This window comes from Pungitius pungitius, chromosome 20 (assembly GCF_949316345.1).
Source record: "Pungitius pungitius chromosome 20, fPunPun2.1, whole genome shotgun sequence".
Lineage (NCBI taxonomy): Eukaryota > Metazoa > Chordata > Actinopteri > Perciformes > Gasterosteidae > Pungitius > Pungitius pungitius.
The window spans coordinates 3344422-3360081 of NC_084919.1; the positions used below are offsets into that span (position 1 = coordinate 3344422).

A 15660-nucleotide genomic window follows, 5' to 3' on the forward strand; every position below is an offset into this window, starting at 1 on the left:
TCACCATAGTCTGCATGAATGGTTTTGAACCCCTGATTATTTAGACCACTTGTGCCATTAGAGCAACAGACTCATTAAGAAATATCACAAGGACATACTGTAAAAGCAAATTGCAAATCAAATGTGTAAAGCTTATTAAACTTCTGATCTCAAGGTTGTGGACACCTCAAACACGTTAGTACTTCCAGATCCCTTTAGCCTCTTCCCGCTCTCTTATCATCCGTCAAGGTCGACGTTTAAAGCTGCATGTCTCGCCGGCGCTTCCCTGCCTCCTGCCCCCCAAATTCCTCACTTCATCACGCTACATAGATTATGTGCCTGATGCTATCCGGCTCACCACTGCACGGAGGCTTTTAGCTCTTAGCAGGTGAAGGAAAAGGTCAACGTTATATTGCTAAACAGCCAGATATTGTCTGTTGGGATTTTCTTGAAGAAGACGGTATGTGTTTTTGTTTCTGCCAAGCTGAACCTTGATCGCAGGTGGTGTCCTAAAAGCTGTTTTTGATTTGCAGCAGAGAGAAGTCTGTCAGCACGAGTTCAAGATTCTTCCTTCAGAGCCTTGGCCGATATAAAATCCAAAAAATGCAACAACTGCGCCGCAGCTATTTGATTTTTAGGTCATGTGGTCGAAATTTGTCAGTAACGAAATTTTGCGCCCTCCCCTTCCTCCATTTTTTTACATTTGCCCTTTCCCCCGGTCAAGATATCCCTTGGCCTCCAACGGTTATTATCTTCAATATCCATGTCGTGTTTATGTTCCTAGTTAGGTGGAGGAAGTGTTACTGGGTTTTGTGGAGCCCCGCCCTTCTGAACCTTGAACCGCTGGCACCTGTTCTCCCCACGATTCTTCCGTGCTCCCTTCCCAAGTCTAAACTTCTCCACATTCTGCTGCTGGAGATGCATATCTATAAAGCGGTGCTTCCTCAGCAGCTGGCTGAAGCATCCAGAAGCACCTTTTGAGGTGTTATTATTTCGCCCTGAACCCTATAAACCCATTTTCTTCATCTATTAAAAATGGAGAAGTAGCTTGGCCTCGCCCGTTTGCCGCGTCTAAGCACCTGTTGAGCATTTAAGCCAGCCGCCGTAGCCCCGTGCAGCTCCTCCGTCTGGCAGTGTAACCATTAGCTCTGTCTCTCAGGTGATAAATCAACTCCAGTGTAAAATCTCCCTACAAAGCTTCTGCTCCTCTCCGAGAGAGAAAAGCACGGCGGCGCTTTCTGGCAGAGATGTTATTATGATAGCTCGCTGTGCCTTCCTTAACGCGGAGCACATGGGGGTTTTAAGTCTGTCAGTGTTTCCGTTCATGTCCGTTCGCCCCGCGGAGCCATCCCGATTAATTTATTCTTACGACACAACATGACAAAGCGCTCCGAAACAAGCGAACGCATCAAACCCAAAACGTGATCCGGCCCGGATTTGACAGGCTCTGTTAAGGATTACGGGGCTAAAGCGAAGAATCCCGACACTGCAGCGGGAAACCAATTCCAAGAAGGAGGAGGGGGTGAGGGGGAGCGGGGTGTGAGGGGGGGTTGCTCCTGAGAGTTCAAATCGGTTTAAGAACCACCGAGTTCCCAAAACATGTGATAATACGCAGCGGGAAGCCAAACAACGAATCCCCCGCCGCCCGAAGCGTTTTATCGTCTCCCGGCGTTTTTGTGGGAATCGCAGATCCTCCCGACACCTCCAGCCCTCAGCGCTTATCTTCTCCCGGGGGAGGTAGTCACATCAACCCGTGTTTGTGGTATTCATTTCCTGAACCCAAACACAACTTGCCCAAGCCCCCCCCCCCACCCCGAGTTGAACTAAATGGAGAAAGTGTGTACGCTCGATAATGGAAGTACTTCTGCTATTGATGTTTTTCCCCTTTGATTCTGACCCATCGCCATCGTGACTTCACCCCGCCTTTAGTGAGAAGCCTGGTGTTGATCTTGTGATGACCAAAAAGGGCCCACAGACATGCTTTATTGTTAAACGGAACCACATGAGGAGATATTTGGTTGTCATGGTCACACACGCGGGCCGATTTGCCACTAGGCTGAAGGGGCGAGTGCGTGATTTAAAGGTTCGGTGTTTGATGTGTGGTGGAAAACACTGAACAGCTCCAACAAAACGAATCGCGTATTAAACTAATTACAAATTATTACGCCTTGGTCAAATGTTTTAATGTTCAAAATATCACTTGTACTATAGCGGTGTTCCGTAATGTCTTCGAGAGTAGTTTATTTCTAAATTATTTTTTTGAGATGCATAAAATTCTGTCGTGTGAACGCAGTTTTTTTCACGCTTTAAATTTTCTTTTTAAGGATGCAGCATTTCTAAATTTGTTTCTCTAACTTTAACGGCCGCAGCAACAATAAGAAAAACACATCGGCGTGGGTGTGTGTGTGTGGGGGGGGGGGGGGCTTTAAATGACACCAAATTGTGAGCTTTTGTTATCGAGCAGATGATTTGACCCGTGAGGATAAACTTGTCATCGTGTAGACATTACAGTGTAATTCCACTGCCTGATGTGAGGATGGATCAGGGAGGAGGGTCGATACGGGGGAGAGGAGGTCGGGAATGCGAGAGTGTGTTTGGGGGGGGGGCGAGAGAGCAGCCCACCCAAACTTGCATTGGATCTGCGTCGCGGCTCGTCTGACGGTTTGCTCCTCCGCTGGCTTCCTGCGCGGCGTCCCGCCGGCGTGTGAGGGATCGCATGGAATGCACGCGGGATCCTTCCTCACGAGAACACTCCGCCACGACTCTGCTCTCGACTGCTCTCGCCCCGCTCAGACAGGAGCCTCTACGCGGGTCCGTTCCAATGAAATCGCACGGACACCTCTTTGAGACGTAGATCGCGGCGGCGGGGGGGGTGTGGGGAGGGGGGGGAGGTTTTTGGGATGTGATGCAAGGTTTCTTCGCTGACTGGATCCATGGCGTACTGAAGGCGAGGGGGAGAAAATGCGGATGCCACCGTTCCTTTGGATTCTGCACTTCATGCATCTCACGGGAGGTCAAGATGGCGCGAGACGTAAGTGTTCCTGCACTCCCACCTCTCTCAATACCGTCGTGAGACACGGCTCTGGGGAAATGTGTCCTATCTGTCCCTCTGTTCGAGTAGGGGGGGAGTAGTTGGTAGAAAGACACCACATGTGGAGACAATAAATTAGTTCTTTCCATTTTCATCATGCGGTCGTAGATTTCTGTTGCTTCGCCTCTGTATCGGCCCTGCTCTCACGAAAAGGCAAATAGAGCCCCGAGTATTACGTTTCTTTCTGTTTCATTCGCACAAGCACAGGAAGAAAATAAAAAAAAAAAACTCCGGACTGCGCAGGTTGTCGGGGGCCGAGGTGAGTCCGGTTCCTCACGATCTGGCTCTGCGTCACCCACAGGAAGTGCCTCGGTGGGCAGACACTGTCCGGCAGGCTGCGCGACCTGCTCGGCCTCCAACGGCTGCCTGTCCTGCAAACCTCGCCTCTTCTTCCACCTGGAGCTGGACGGCATGCGGCAGAGGGGCGCCTGCGTGTCCTCGTGTCCCCGCGGTCACTACGGCGCGCGCTCGCCGCACATCAGCACCTGCGCAAGTAAGGTTCCCGAGCGGGCACGTGCACGGGGCTGTTCCCGTTTGACGTCGAGGCGCGTTAATTAATAAGTGCATTCCGACCCGACCTGCAGGGTGCAAGGACGACTGCTCTTCCTGTTTCAGTGAAAGCTTCTGCACCCACTGCCACCCGGGTCACTTCCTGCACCGGGGCAAATGCGAGAACCGCTGTCCAGACGGGCTGACGGCCAACGCAGTGCTGAGAGAATGCACGGGTGAGGGCCACGTCCAGGCTGTGTGTAAAATGTGTGTCTTTGTCTGCGCACTGAGGTCCACAATGTCCGGCTTGTGTCCCCCCCCCCCCTGCCTCAGAGTGCTCTGCGGGCTGTGAGGTGTGCGTGAGGGGCGTGTGCGTGAAGTGTCGAGCAGACGCCGACCTGCTCGACGGTCAGTGCCACCTCGCCTGCCCGGCGGGATTTGAGCCGGACTTGCAGCTCATGCACTGCGTCCCCCAAGGTGAGAGGGATCCTCTTTAAAAAAAAAAGTGAATGCGTTAATGCAAAATCGCATACATTTTGTTCTCTTGGTTCATGCAGCTTTCCTTACAAAGTGTGTACCGTTACGCGCAGTATGCCGTCATGCCGCTACTCACAGTTTAACCCTCTATCTCATATATCCGCTGTGCAGTGCTGGGCGGGTCGCCAGAGAAGTAGGATGTCTTGCGTACTGCAACCTGATGCAGTTGTGTTTCTGGCTCACTCAAAACTATGGTGGTAGTATGGGTATTGGAACGCACAGTGTCTTTTTTTTCTCTTGTTACCTGCGAGTACTTTCTTATCATCATCCTCATCATCATCATCATCATCATCCTCATGATCTCTCTCCTCATAGTGCACTTTGGGGTTGGAGGATGGACAGTTTGGGGTCCGTGTGCTTGCAAAAGGAGCACGCAGACCCACAGGAGGGGGGCTGCGGTGACCCCGGCCCACAATTGTCAGAGGTCAGGAGGTGTGCTATCAGAAAGAAAACAGAGTAGGTTTTAATAAGTTAGAGAGCATATGATAGACCATTTGTTTACATTGCAGAGATATTCAACTTGTTATGTTTTAAACTGTTTTAAATTAAAAACTAATGTCAATTGTAAAGAGGTATCAGTCTAAAAGAGTTGTCTATGCAATCAAGAGGAAGTTATTAAAAGTAATGGATGGATCCAATGTATTTATATGCAGTAATTGTGTACCCATTAATTCAACACCTATTTGACTGCCTGTATGATAAACCAAATACAATTGTTAACACAATGTACATTTTTACAAATGTATACATATTTTTGTAAAAAGAATAAATCTAAATATCATATGTATGAATCATTTTTTTGAGGGTACTGTCCAACAAAATGATGATATAAACATAATGACACATCTGCATATGAGGTGACTAATAGATAAACCTCGTACACTCTCACACAGTGTTACGTTACATCAGCATATGCTCGCGGACCCTGACGCACGGTTACGTGCTGTCCTCGCGCTGCACTAGATCTACAGAACAAGTGGAACGCGTCAGAGCTGCTGCGAGGGTCCATCCAGGCGCACTGAACTCCGCGGGCCCCCTGCTCGGAACAGCGTCCCGACAACAACGCAACATAACACAACCTTGCGGCACGATTTGAATGCAGCTCTAAACATTATTCTGTAATCCCAGGGTTCAGGTGAGTGTTTTAAATTGTCGAGTTAAGAAGCCTTGGACGCCCACTGACCGCTAGCCGCTGCTACGTAGGCTAAAGCAGCTGTCCAGTTAACGTTAGCTAATGCTAGGCGACTGTTAGCTTTGAATTTACTTTACAGTATCTTTGTGTTAAGTTACTTCAGATTAAGCTGTCATGAATCCAACGTCCCTGCTGGGGAAATATTACGTTTTTTATTCATTTATTCAAAGCAACTAGCGTAACTTTAACTATTGTACGAGTTGGCTAAAGCTAGCTTGTCAGTAGTTTGGTGTGTTAAGCTAGTTTAGTACTAACGTTAGCCCTGTCAGACAGGGGGAGAGGCCTTGATATAACCCGTTTGGAGGTCAAGTACATTCGGGGATATCTCTCTCTTTTTCATTCATATTTACATTTCTTAAACTCTGATTTCACAGATGTTTGTTAGTAGAAACTAACTTCGTGCCGTTTGTGTGTTGAGGGCGTTCCCCAAACCATCAACAGTGCTGCGCATCGGGAAGCCAATCCCCATTCATGCTCAATTTTTACATTTTAATTTAGTTATGTTACATCACGCGAGTCTTTGGAATATTTTCTGTGATAGCGCCGTGTCTTTTTTTCAGCATGGCGAGCTGTGGAGAAGTGGACTGCTCAGCGAATGCCTCGGCTCCCAGCAAGCAGATAGAGGAAGTAGGAGCTTCTGCAGAACCTTCCGGTTCCACCGCCACGAACCCGGAGTGTTCCATCTGCCTCCAGAGCTGCATCCACCCGGTCCGCCTGCCGTGCCTCCATGTCTTCTGTTTCCTGTGCGTGAAAGGCGCCTCCTGGCAGAGCAAGCGCTGCGCTCTCTGCCGACAGGAGGTCCCGGAGGACTTCCTGGAGCGGCCGGTCCTCCTGTCGCCCGAAGAACTGAAGGCGGCGGCTTCCGGCGCGGGCCGGAGCGGAGCCACTGGCGGCGGTTCCCTCGGGGACCACGCCTGGTACTACGAGGGGCGCAACGGCTGGTGGCAATACGATGAGCGGACCAACCGTGAGCTGGAGGAGGCCTTCGCCAAGGACAGGAAAAGCACGGAGATGCTGATCGCGGGGTTTCTGTACGTGGCCGACCTGGAGAACATGGTGCAGTATCGGCGAAATGAGCACGGCCGCAGGCGAAAGATCAAGCGGGACATTGTAGATATCCCAAAGAAGGGAGTTGCGGGACTGCGGTTGGACCCCGAGCCGGTCCCCATTCTTTCTGTGCCGGTCGTCACCCCGGCCGCGACGGAACGCGTCAGCTCAGCGGATGGGTTGGACACTGATAGCGTACAGCCACAGTCTTCGTTCTTTGGCATCATGGCATCTCTACCCCCTGTGAGACCACCGACCCTCCTGGGGCGACATCTCACCGGAACCCTTCCTCCCTCGCCGTCGAGCGTGGAAGAGTCGTTCTCCCAGCTCCTCATCAGCCAGCCGGGGTGTGACGAGGTGGAAGGGGACGACGGGCCGCAGACGTACGAGTGTGCATCCGGCAGCAGTGAAAGTGAGGAGGAGAGGGAGTGCGAGACGGGGGCAGCAGCATCCGTGCGGAGGCTCGGGCAAAGACCGTTAAGAGAGCGCCAGCCAGCAAGGATGCCACCGAGGGGGGGGCCTTCCAGCTCTGCGCTCAGTCTCCGCTCACGAAGCCCTGATGGACAGTGCACTGTCACAGAAGTGTGACTGACCATGCAGCGGTGTCTTTCCAGCAGATTACAGGGTGCTTTCATCAGGTTGACAAAAGTGCTATGCGTCTTTTAAAGGTCCCACGAAATGGAAAAAATACCATTTATTGTGTTGGTATTCATGTCATTGGATGTATTTCACCACATCCATCATTTGACGAAAATCACCCTTACATATTTTTGTGTCTAAATATCCAAGGTTTTCTAGCCAATTAAAGTTTATTTAGATATATAAGGACATTGTAATCTTAGTTTTGAATGGGATCCGGTAATCCGACTCTTCCAAACCTGGAGGGTCCACAAAGGTAACTAGCAACAGCAGCAATAAGATGGGTCAGTGCGGGGTACTTGAATGTTAATAAGTGACAGGTCTCGCTACAGATAACGTATATAACACCTGGGACAAACTAATGCCAGTGTTGCTTTTCTTCCCCCCTTAATTCTGTGTTCCATGCTGGAAACAGTGACAACTAAGGTCACAAAATCCATTAAAACCATTTCAGGGGACCTTTAACCCATGAAGCGTTTGTTTTGAAGACTTAAAAGCAGGCTTCTGCCAGCTAGGAGCTTCTCGCGTTGGTGGTCCTGCGTCACCATCAGCAGGTTAAGTCGTGAAGCACAACAGTCTGACTTTTAGGCCCAAAAACTGTGAACTGCTTGATCAATGTTGTCCAAAACGCCTTTTTGGTTCTCTAATCTTTTGAGCTCATTTTTAATAAGGTTGATATATCTTGAGGTTGGTGGGGGGGGGGGGGGGGGCTTTTGAAGTGATAAGTGTAAAAATTCAGCTTAATTGTAGCAGCTTATGCAAATGTTACTGAGAGGTAAAACTGCTCACATCTTCCTTGCTGATTAGGTTGTTTGGATGTTGAAGTTTGCATCAGGATCTAAGTAATCATAATTAAACTGGAGTTTGTGTGTGTGTGTGTGTGTTTAAGCTTAGGAGGGATTTCTTTTCCTCTATTTTAGTCTGAAAGTCTTGTTTTAATAATGGCTTGTTGCTGTGAGCTCGGTGGTGAAAAGCTGCGGGCAAAATCAACCTCAAAGTATCAAGTTTTATATGTAGAGAATCTTTTGGATATCTATTCCTTGTCCTAATACTCTATCATCACAGACCTGACGTGTACTTGGACCATCTCAAGCTGTCCTCACATGCTCTGTTTGTTCCCTTTTCTTTGCCTCTGCTGCTATTATTTTAACTGTCAAACTCTTTCTCTGTTGGTGTCTTACCATCTGAGTTACCCAAACAGACTTTAGTGTGTGTTTGTTTGTGTGTTTGTGCGCTGTTGCTCCTGTATTTGTTGTCAACACGAATTAAATGTCTATAATTTAAAATCATGTGTTTCTTCTTAGTATTTTTGTGGAGTCTTTCACGTCAAAGAAGACCGTGGTGTCAGAAGTGCCGCTGACCCACAGGCCTGTGAGAAAATGTACAGCGAGAACCCACAGTATGGAGCTGCACCACAAGTTAATCAGCATTTAACACCACCTGATGTTTTAAACAAGGGTTTCTCAGACTGTGGGGCGAGACCCTCTAGTGGGTCGCAATGGTATTACAGTTGGGTCGCAACCGTGTGCAGAAAAGATTTGTAGTGAAAACAGGCTCATTGCAGCCACAAATTACAAAATATGAGATGGCTCATAAATATCTGCACTCATTTGGTTTGCTTTTGCACGGGCTGTACAAGTATTAAACTACTTTCTACACAGAACTTGATTTGAATTATAAGAAGATAGTTGTACATTCAATTTGTTTTTCTCAGCGTTTTGATTTACTCAAATGTGTTTGCTATTTATTCCATTATTTGAAAACGCATAGAGGAGCTAATAAAAACTCAACATGTACAATATTTTTGGGGCGGTCTGTTGTGACAGAAGCAGTTTGAGTGGTTGAAAACCTGCCAAAAAGACCTACGACTTTTTTCTCCAATCCTCTACATAAGATGCTGGTTATTTTTTTTACTGCGTTGTGGCTTTTCTTTCAAGATCACTTTCCTTTTCTGGTTCTGATTCAAGTGTGTTCCTCTGCATGTTTCAAGTTTGTGGGAACGGGAGACTTTGCCAAAACCGAGACCGCCGGTGCAGCCGAGCAGCAACGTTTGGCAACCGAAGAACTTCTCCTCCCCCCCACGGGCTTTGTGTGTGGAAGATGGGCCGTGACTTGAATCAGAAACACGTTGTAATGGGCCAAATCTTCACAGGGCTTCCATAGCACTGTTGTCTGTTACTTTACTGACAAGGAGGTTCAAAGCTTTTGTTGAAGATGTGTTTCTGCTTTTGGTGTAATTTACATGTGCGGCCTATAAAAGGTGCACGCAGGTGAAGGTGTGTCGTTACTTCACATTCAAAGGTGTTCCTCGTGGCAGCATCAGTTCGGTCAAACCGATGTCTGATTCTTCAGAAAACAGACATTGTGTTCGTAGGACTGCACCCTCAGTGGAAAAGTCAAATAATCTGTCCCTTTTTGATCCCATGTGATTAAGATCTCTTTACTCCTGAGGATAGACATGACAGCATTACCCGCTACCATGACATTCGTGGCTAGAAGGGAACAATAGAGACACGCGGATACAAACGGTAAAAGGTATGTCGAAGCAGGAGTCGGTGATTTGGGGTTTTTTGTGCGTGCCGATGGCTCAATGGACTCATTTTCCTAAACTCAACGCAAAGTGCAGCTGACACACCTTTCCCTCTTGTGCAGAATGCATCTGGTGGGGCCTGGACGTCCTTTGTTGGGATCACCGGGGCGGTAAAGGTTCCTCTCATGGGGCGCGCGGGAGGCCCAACTTGTGACTCTTGTGCCTTGTCGCAAAGAGCAGTTCGTCACAGAGTGACACGCTTCGACCAGCCGCCAGGTCAGAATATCACTCTTATCACATGATGTCGCGCAACGGGAGCACAGCGTTAGCCGACGTGCTACGAGAGACGCCGCGCTGGAAACGGATTTAGAATCGAACGCGTACAGAGCGGCGTCTGAGTTAAAAGAAGACAGTTAAAGTTAAAAGGAGACACCAGTTGAGTGCTCGTCACTCGGCGCCAGCAACGGACCCGACGGGTGGAGGCACGGACCGACGGGTGGAGGCACTGCACTGTGTTTTTTCGAGCACGCAGGTTGCCCTTCAACTCCTCCGCGTCCTGGTGGACATTCCGTCTGAAGCCTCCATCTTTGCACCAAATGAAAATCCCGCCTTCCGCAAATAGTCCCCTCAGAACCGCGCCTTTCGCCACCTCGCGACGTGCAGTGTATACCCGTGTTGGATTGTTATTCAACCCCGGGTTTTGTCGAGTAAAGGAAGTGTCGTTTGTGTAAGAAGCAGCAGAACTTTGCGTGTATAATTCACTGCTTTAGTCATTTTCCGTGCATGTTGCGTCCCTGCATTTATGTCGGTTGTGTCATCAGTATCTCTGACCACAATGATGGGATTCACAGACGGGGTATCTGACTTCTGCAGGAGCCAGGAATGACCTCACTCCATCATCGACCTAACACCATTAAGAGCCTATCAAGTGACACGCCTCGCTAAGCCTGCTGATGGTGAGCCATTAATAACAGCGATGTGTCACTACTACATAAAGTTTATATCGTGGGTATTCTTCGTTTCTAAAAGCGGTATCCCATGACAGCACGGCCCATTTTGGGCTTGCAATGTATCGTCACTGCCATCCGAAGACGACTTTGACAGGTGAGATATAAATGCTAAAAGAGGAGTACGCTTCATTGGCTGCGTTATTACAAACGCTGAGCTAAAAGTTAAAAATATTACTTAAGGCACGGACCGAAGTGTTCTGGTAGGATCTCGGTACAAGATAGAATAATAATGTCAGACTTTTGAATGTCTAAACATAAATTTGCTTTAGTTAGCTTAGCTCTGTTCAAAGTAAAAAAACAAATCTGCCCGCCAGCACCACTGCATTTTGGGATCTAACACATTATATATTCTTTTGTTAATCTGCCATTTTGTGTTAAAACAAGATGTGACTTGTGCAGCTGTGCGTGTCTTGACCAGATGGTAACGTTCAAATTGCTCAAAACTTTAACCATTTCAGGTCAACGCCGATCCTGACCTGTTTGAAGTCAACTCATCTCATGGGGTAACATCTAGAAAATACTTTTACTGTGTTTTTCAAATTCCTCAAACTTGGGTTTGTTCCAGAAAATGTGTGTTAGATATCTAGTCAGTGGCTCCCAGCTGACCGCTCCACTAAAAGCCAAATTAAAACGGGCGGTTCGACAAATAGACCACTATGGTCACCTCTGCCGGGCAACACTGGCTACTCCCTCCCCCCCGGTTCCCCCCCGAGGGCACGCCGCTCTTGTTTTGAAAGGCGAGCCTCGTGGGTTGTCAATCAAAGAGTAGATAATGCCTTAAGAACCCCTTTAGGATCCTACCGGCTGTCCTGCACCGATTCACTCGTCATCCGGCATTTGTGATCGCTTTTTCCAGCGGACGGAAGCACTGACAGACAGCTGGGACATGTTACTTGCTACTGTCCAACAGGCGGGGGCCTTTTTTTGTGCTCTGCTGGTAAAGTGTTTAGAGATTTAACCAACGCCTTTGGTCTCACAGGTTTGACCCCGGAATTCGTGGTTTAAGGCGTCAACAACCCAAGTATTGCACAAGAGCTTGGTGATCCGTGTCGTGCTCGTTGTTGGTGCAGTCGTTTTATCATTTTATACATTATATCTTTGAGATACAACGACACAGGGCACACCTTCAGGCCCGAGGGGGACGTCCTTTAAAACACAACCGTAAAAACACCGGAGAAGTCCAGAGTACACAAACACGCTGGAGAAACGCAAAGGTCCTCCGGACTCTCCGGTTCTAACGAGACGCGCAGAGGAGCGTCGAGAGAAGACTGTGAAGCTACTCCCGCTCGGGGTGGTCTGGTCTCCCCCCCCCCCCCCGTCGAGTTTAACCTCTGGAACCGGGTGGTCCTGTCACTCCTCCGTACACCGTTCTTGTGAGGAGAACATACGAGTGGCAGTTAACATTCTATTCCCAGTCCGTCACAGCAGCAACTGACACATGCTAAGGATTTCAGTGTAGAACGCCCCCCCCCGCCCGATGCCAATGAATGAGAGACTTGTCCTGACAGAGATGCCGCTCGGGGGTCAGAGGGCAGGGCGCAGGGAACAGGTGAAAAATGAAATTCACACGTGCCTCAGACAACCCGGTTGGGACGGATGTAACGCTCGTAATCACACGTGTCGGTATATTGAGCTGGTGAGGGTTTAGAAGTCTGCCTAGCGACAGACGTCGACAGCCCGTTTTGTGATATTCTATCACAATAATGAATTGAAAGTGTTTGCGATCTAAAACTGAGATAAGTGATCGTTTCTCAAAAAAACAGGAAATTCACTAACAACAAAACAGAAGCCCAGGGCGGCCATATACATTTTTCAAAATAAATGTATATGTTTTTGTTAACAAATAAATGGATGGTTCCTTATTCTTATATTATAAATTCAACCAATCAGAGGGTGATGCAAGAATCAGTGTTGCAAAACCACAGGTGTGACTTCTGGCTTTAACGAGGGCTCAATCCCATTAAGGGTCCCTGCCAACCAATCCAGTCGTTTATTAATTACACCTATATATATATATATATTATCGCTTTAGGTTAGATTAAAACATCACTACCTTACTTTTGATGACGCTGAGCGACATAAATGCTTGTCGGTGTCCTCCAAAACCAACCAACAAACACACACACACGCACGCACACACACACACACACTCACACAAGCACTAGTAAATCATTCGAAAGGGCAGATCAGCACCTTCACCGCGATCAAAGCCCCGAGAACAGACGTATGCTGGGACACAACTGCACGCTCTCCAGTTACTCATTCTAAAGGTGCCGGTCAGCCCTTTTGCCGCGATCCAAACCATCCAAATAGATGCTGCTCCTTCTCAGGTGTGATGAGCGGAGGCTCTTGTTATGAACAGATCTTCACGAATTAGCAAGCGTATTTTATGTTGTGAGGGGCTTCTTCCGGGGAGGTGGGGGGGGGTGTTGATGGCCAACAGGAGGCCGATTCAAGTGGCCCGAGCATGTGTGCCGGCACTTCAGATTGGCTCTCGTTCACACAAAAAGAAATCGAGCTAGCGAGACAGAGAGTGGAACCGACGTCTCCCCCCCCCCCCCCCCCCACTCCCCTTCCACTCTTTATTTATACCCCCAAAAGACAGCAGGGTAAGATTTCTGGCACCGAAACCCACGTCACGCTTGCTATTTCCGTCCGAGGTGCCACATAGCACCGCGAGGTGGGGTGACAGAGCTAAGGCACCGCGGGGGGGTACTCTGCTGGGAGATACCGCGCGCACACCCCCCCGCCCGCGCTGTGCTTTCGTGTACCCCCCCCCCCCCCCCCCCCCCCCGAAAGGGGTTTATTTGGTGAGAAAACTGCCAGACACGTACGCCGGCGTAACGTAAGCTTCGGCGTCGGAGAAGCAAGAGGCTGTTGATGGGATCTTATGAGGCGAGAAACACGGGGCATGAAAAGCGATCCCACCAACGATACAGAATCACTGCGCGTGAACTGCTTTCGAACCGACACTGTGCCACCAATTCATTAACAGGCCTCCAAAATCCCTCTCAGAGGCCAATCTGTGAAATGGCACGTCTGTTAAGAGTTCCTCAGGTATGTTTGAACCAGTTAGTGGGCCGTTGGCATATTTGCAACCACTCGAGTGGCCGTGCCACCGGCATGTGGCGAGCTGCCTCATCAGATATCCATTGGCCAGTAAATCATCAAGGCCCACGAAATAGGAGCCATCGGTAATGGAACAATGCGACGCCGCAGGAGAAGGAGGCTCGAGAGTCTTCACGTCAAAGCACTGTCATATTTATTTAACGAGAAAAGAAAATACATTAAAGGCATATCATATTTGTTCGTCACGGCTGTTATTTGAAAATCTTAAATATGTCACTTTTACAACATGGGTCAAACACACTGTAGTTGACGGTTAGCGTAGGCTTAGTTTACTCCTCGAAGCAGATTTCACCCCCTGCAACCATGAGGAACACGGCAGCATGCACCCTCAAACCCGGGGGCAGCATGCAGAATCGCATTACACAGAAAACACCTGAAATCCAATGCAAAAAAGGGGGCGAGACGGCAACGAAGCAACACGTTTGACGTTTCAGCGCAGACGAAGCGAAAAAGCCACAGCAACACTGGAGAATGTTGTGGATGTTCTTGTCTTTGACCACCTTGAACGCGAAACTCTCTCGAAGCACTTTGTTTCACAGAAAGGTCCTTTCATATTTACAGAGAGAGAGAGAGAGAGAGAGAGAGAGAGAGGGGGGGGGGGGGGGGTAGGAAACGATCACATGATGACGGTCTCAGTCTGACGCGAGTAGGAGATGAGCGGCCGGTGCTTCAGAGCGGGACTCGGCGTTCTGGTCCTGGGGCTAGGGGGGGGAGCCAGGGGGCTCGGGGCACAGTAGGTCACAGTAGGTGACGGCGCGCGCGCGGCCCACCTGGAAGGAGGCCGCTGGTTGGCCGGTCGCGCGGGACGAGAGAAGCTCCCGTTGCGGTTGGCTGGAGAAAGCTGGGCGGGGTTCGCCTGAGCAAAAGGGGGGGACAAAAGCGGGACACGTGTCAGCGACCCCGATACGCGCTTGGTTTCAAGGCAAACTGGATAAGAATTAAGCAGAAAGAGCCCCTACCTGCGGTGGATCCTGTCTGTGGGCTGCGTGTCCTGCTCTCGGACTGGAGCCGTACTCGTGTTGGATCTCCAGCATGTCCAGCAGCTCAATGAGTCCTTCGTCCCTCGTCCCGGCCGACTCGTGTCCCGCTGACCCGGCCCTGTGGATCTTTTGACCTCCGGAGGAGACCACGTGGTCCATTTTGGGCTCGGCGTGGTGAGGCGCGGGCTTCCTCGCTCTCTCCCCGTCCCTGTCGGCCCCACTGTTGGCCCTGGGTCTCGGCTTTGGGCTCCCCGCCACCTGTGACCTCCGCTGGGACTGCTGGGGACCCCAGTGGGACCCCTTCGGACCACCGAAGGCTCCCCTCGGACGGCCCGGGTCAGACGCCGACCCCCGCTCCTGGCCCCTGGCCTCTGTCTCTGTTGCTGTCAGCACGTCGGCATCCGCGTGGCACTTGTGGGCAGACGTGGCGCGCACGGGCGCCGCCTTGCAGGCGCCTGCCGCGGCTCCGGGAGCTCGGCGCTGACAGCCCGGGGTGGGGCACTTTGGCTCCGAGGCCGCCACCTGATGAGTCACCACCCCGGATTCCGTGAGCGTTTTGCCCTCGTTCTCCTGGAGCATGGCGCCGAACTTCCTGAGGACCGAGGGGCTGCCGCACTTTCTGTCGCCGAGGGCGCCCGCGCCGAAGGCCTTCCTGTCCAGGGCGGGCGATTCGGCTTTGGCGACGGGCGGCGGTGAGCGGGGGGCCGCGGCGGAAGTGGCGTCCCTTTGGCCGAGAGGGGGCTTGGCGCCGGTGTTCTCTTTGTTGGGGGAGCTCCTCAAGTGAGACACTTGGTTCTTCCTGTTTTCGGTCTGTTCGAAAGTCCCCACGAGCTGCTCTTGACCGAGCCTGAACAAAAAAAACAAAAAACAAATAGAAATAAGATTAAAAGGGGTTTCAACTCACCTCGTTCTGCGCAAAAACGTTCATGGACGTGTCTCCAGTGCACTTACCTTTCATTTGCGGAGCCTTTTCTCATCTCTGTTGGCGGCCTCACCTTGATTGTGTCACTGAAGCGCTGAGAGAGATGGGAGAAATG

At 50.1% G+C, this 15660-nt stretch overlaps 2 protein-coding genes across 2 annotated transcripts; both read left to right on the forward strand.

The window, feature by feature from the left end:
- Positions 1-2869: 2869 nt before the first annotated feature.
- LOC119195132 (R-spondin-3-like) lies at positions 2870-4879 on the forward strand. Its single transcript, XM_037449820.2, has 5 exons — positions 2870-3010; positions 3372-3563; positions 3655-3795; positions 3893-4036; positions 4208-4879. Exons 1-5 carry the CDS (start codon positions 2941-2943, stop codon positions 4231-4233), a joined length of 573 nt encoding a protein of 190 aa, XP_037305717.1. The 5' UTR covers positions 2870-2940; the 3' UTR covers positions 4234-4879.
- A 101-nt stretch (positions 4880-4980) lies between these two features.
- Positions 4981-7674, forward strand: LOC119195131 (E3 ubiquitin-protein ligase rnf146-like). Its single transcript, XM_037449819.2, has 2 exons — positions 4981-5231; positions 5849-7674. Exon 2 carries the CDS (start codon positions 5850-5852, stop codon positions 6921-6923), a length of 1074 nt encoding a protein of 357 aa, XP_037305716.2. The 5' UTR covers positions 4981-5231; position 5849; the 3' UTR covers positions 6924-7674.
- Positions 7675-15660: the final 7986 nt, after the last annotated feature.

Excerpts from the sequence above, each read along its gene's own strand:
- LOC119195132 (XM_037449820.2), top strand. The coding sequence starts at position 2,941 with ATGCGGATGCCACCGTTCCTTTGGATTCTGCACTTCATGCATCTCACG. Across the intron at positions 3,011-3,371 it reads AGGTCAAGATGGCGCGAGAC|GAAGTGCCTCGGTGGGCAGA; the intron begins GTAAGTGTTCCT and ends CGTCACCCACAG. Across the intron at positions 4,037-4,207 it reads CATGCACTGCGTCCCCCAAG|TGCTGGGCGGGTCGCCAGAG; the intron begins GTGAGAGGGATC and ends TCCGCTGTGCAG.
- LOC119195131 (XM_037449819.2), top strand. The coding sequence starts at position 5,850 with ATGGCGAGCTGTGGAGAAGTGGACTGCTCAGCGAATGCCTCGGCTCCC.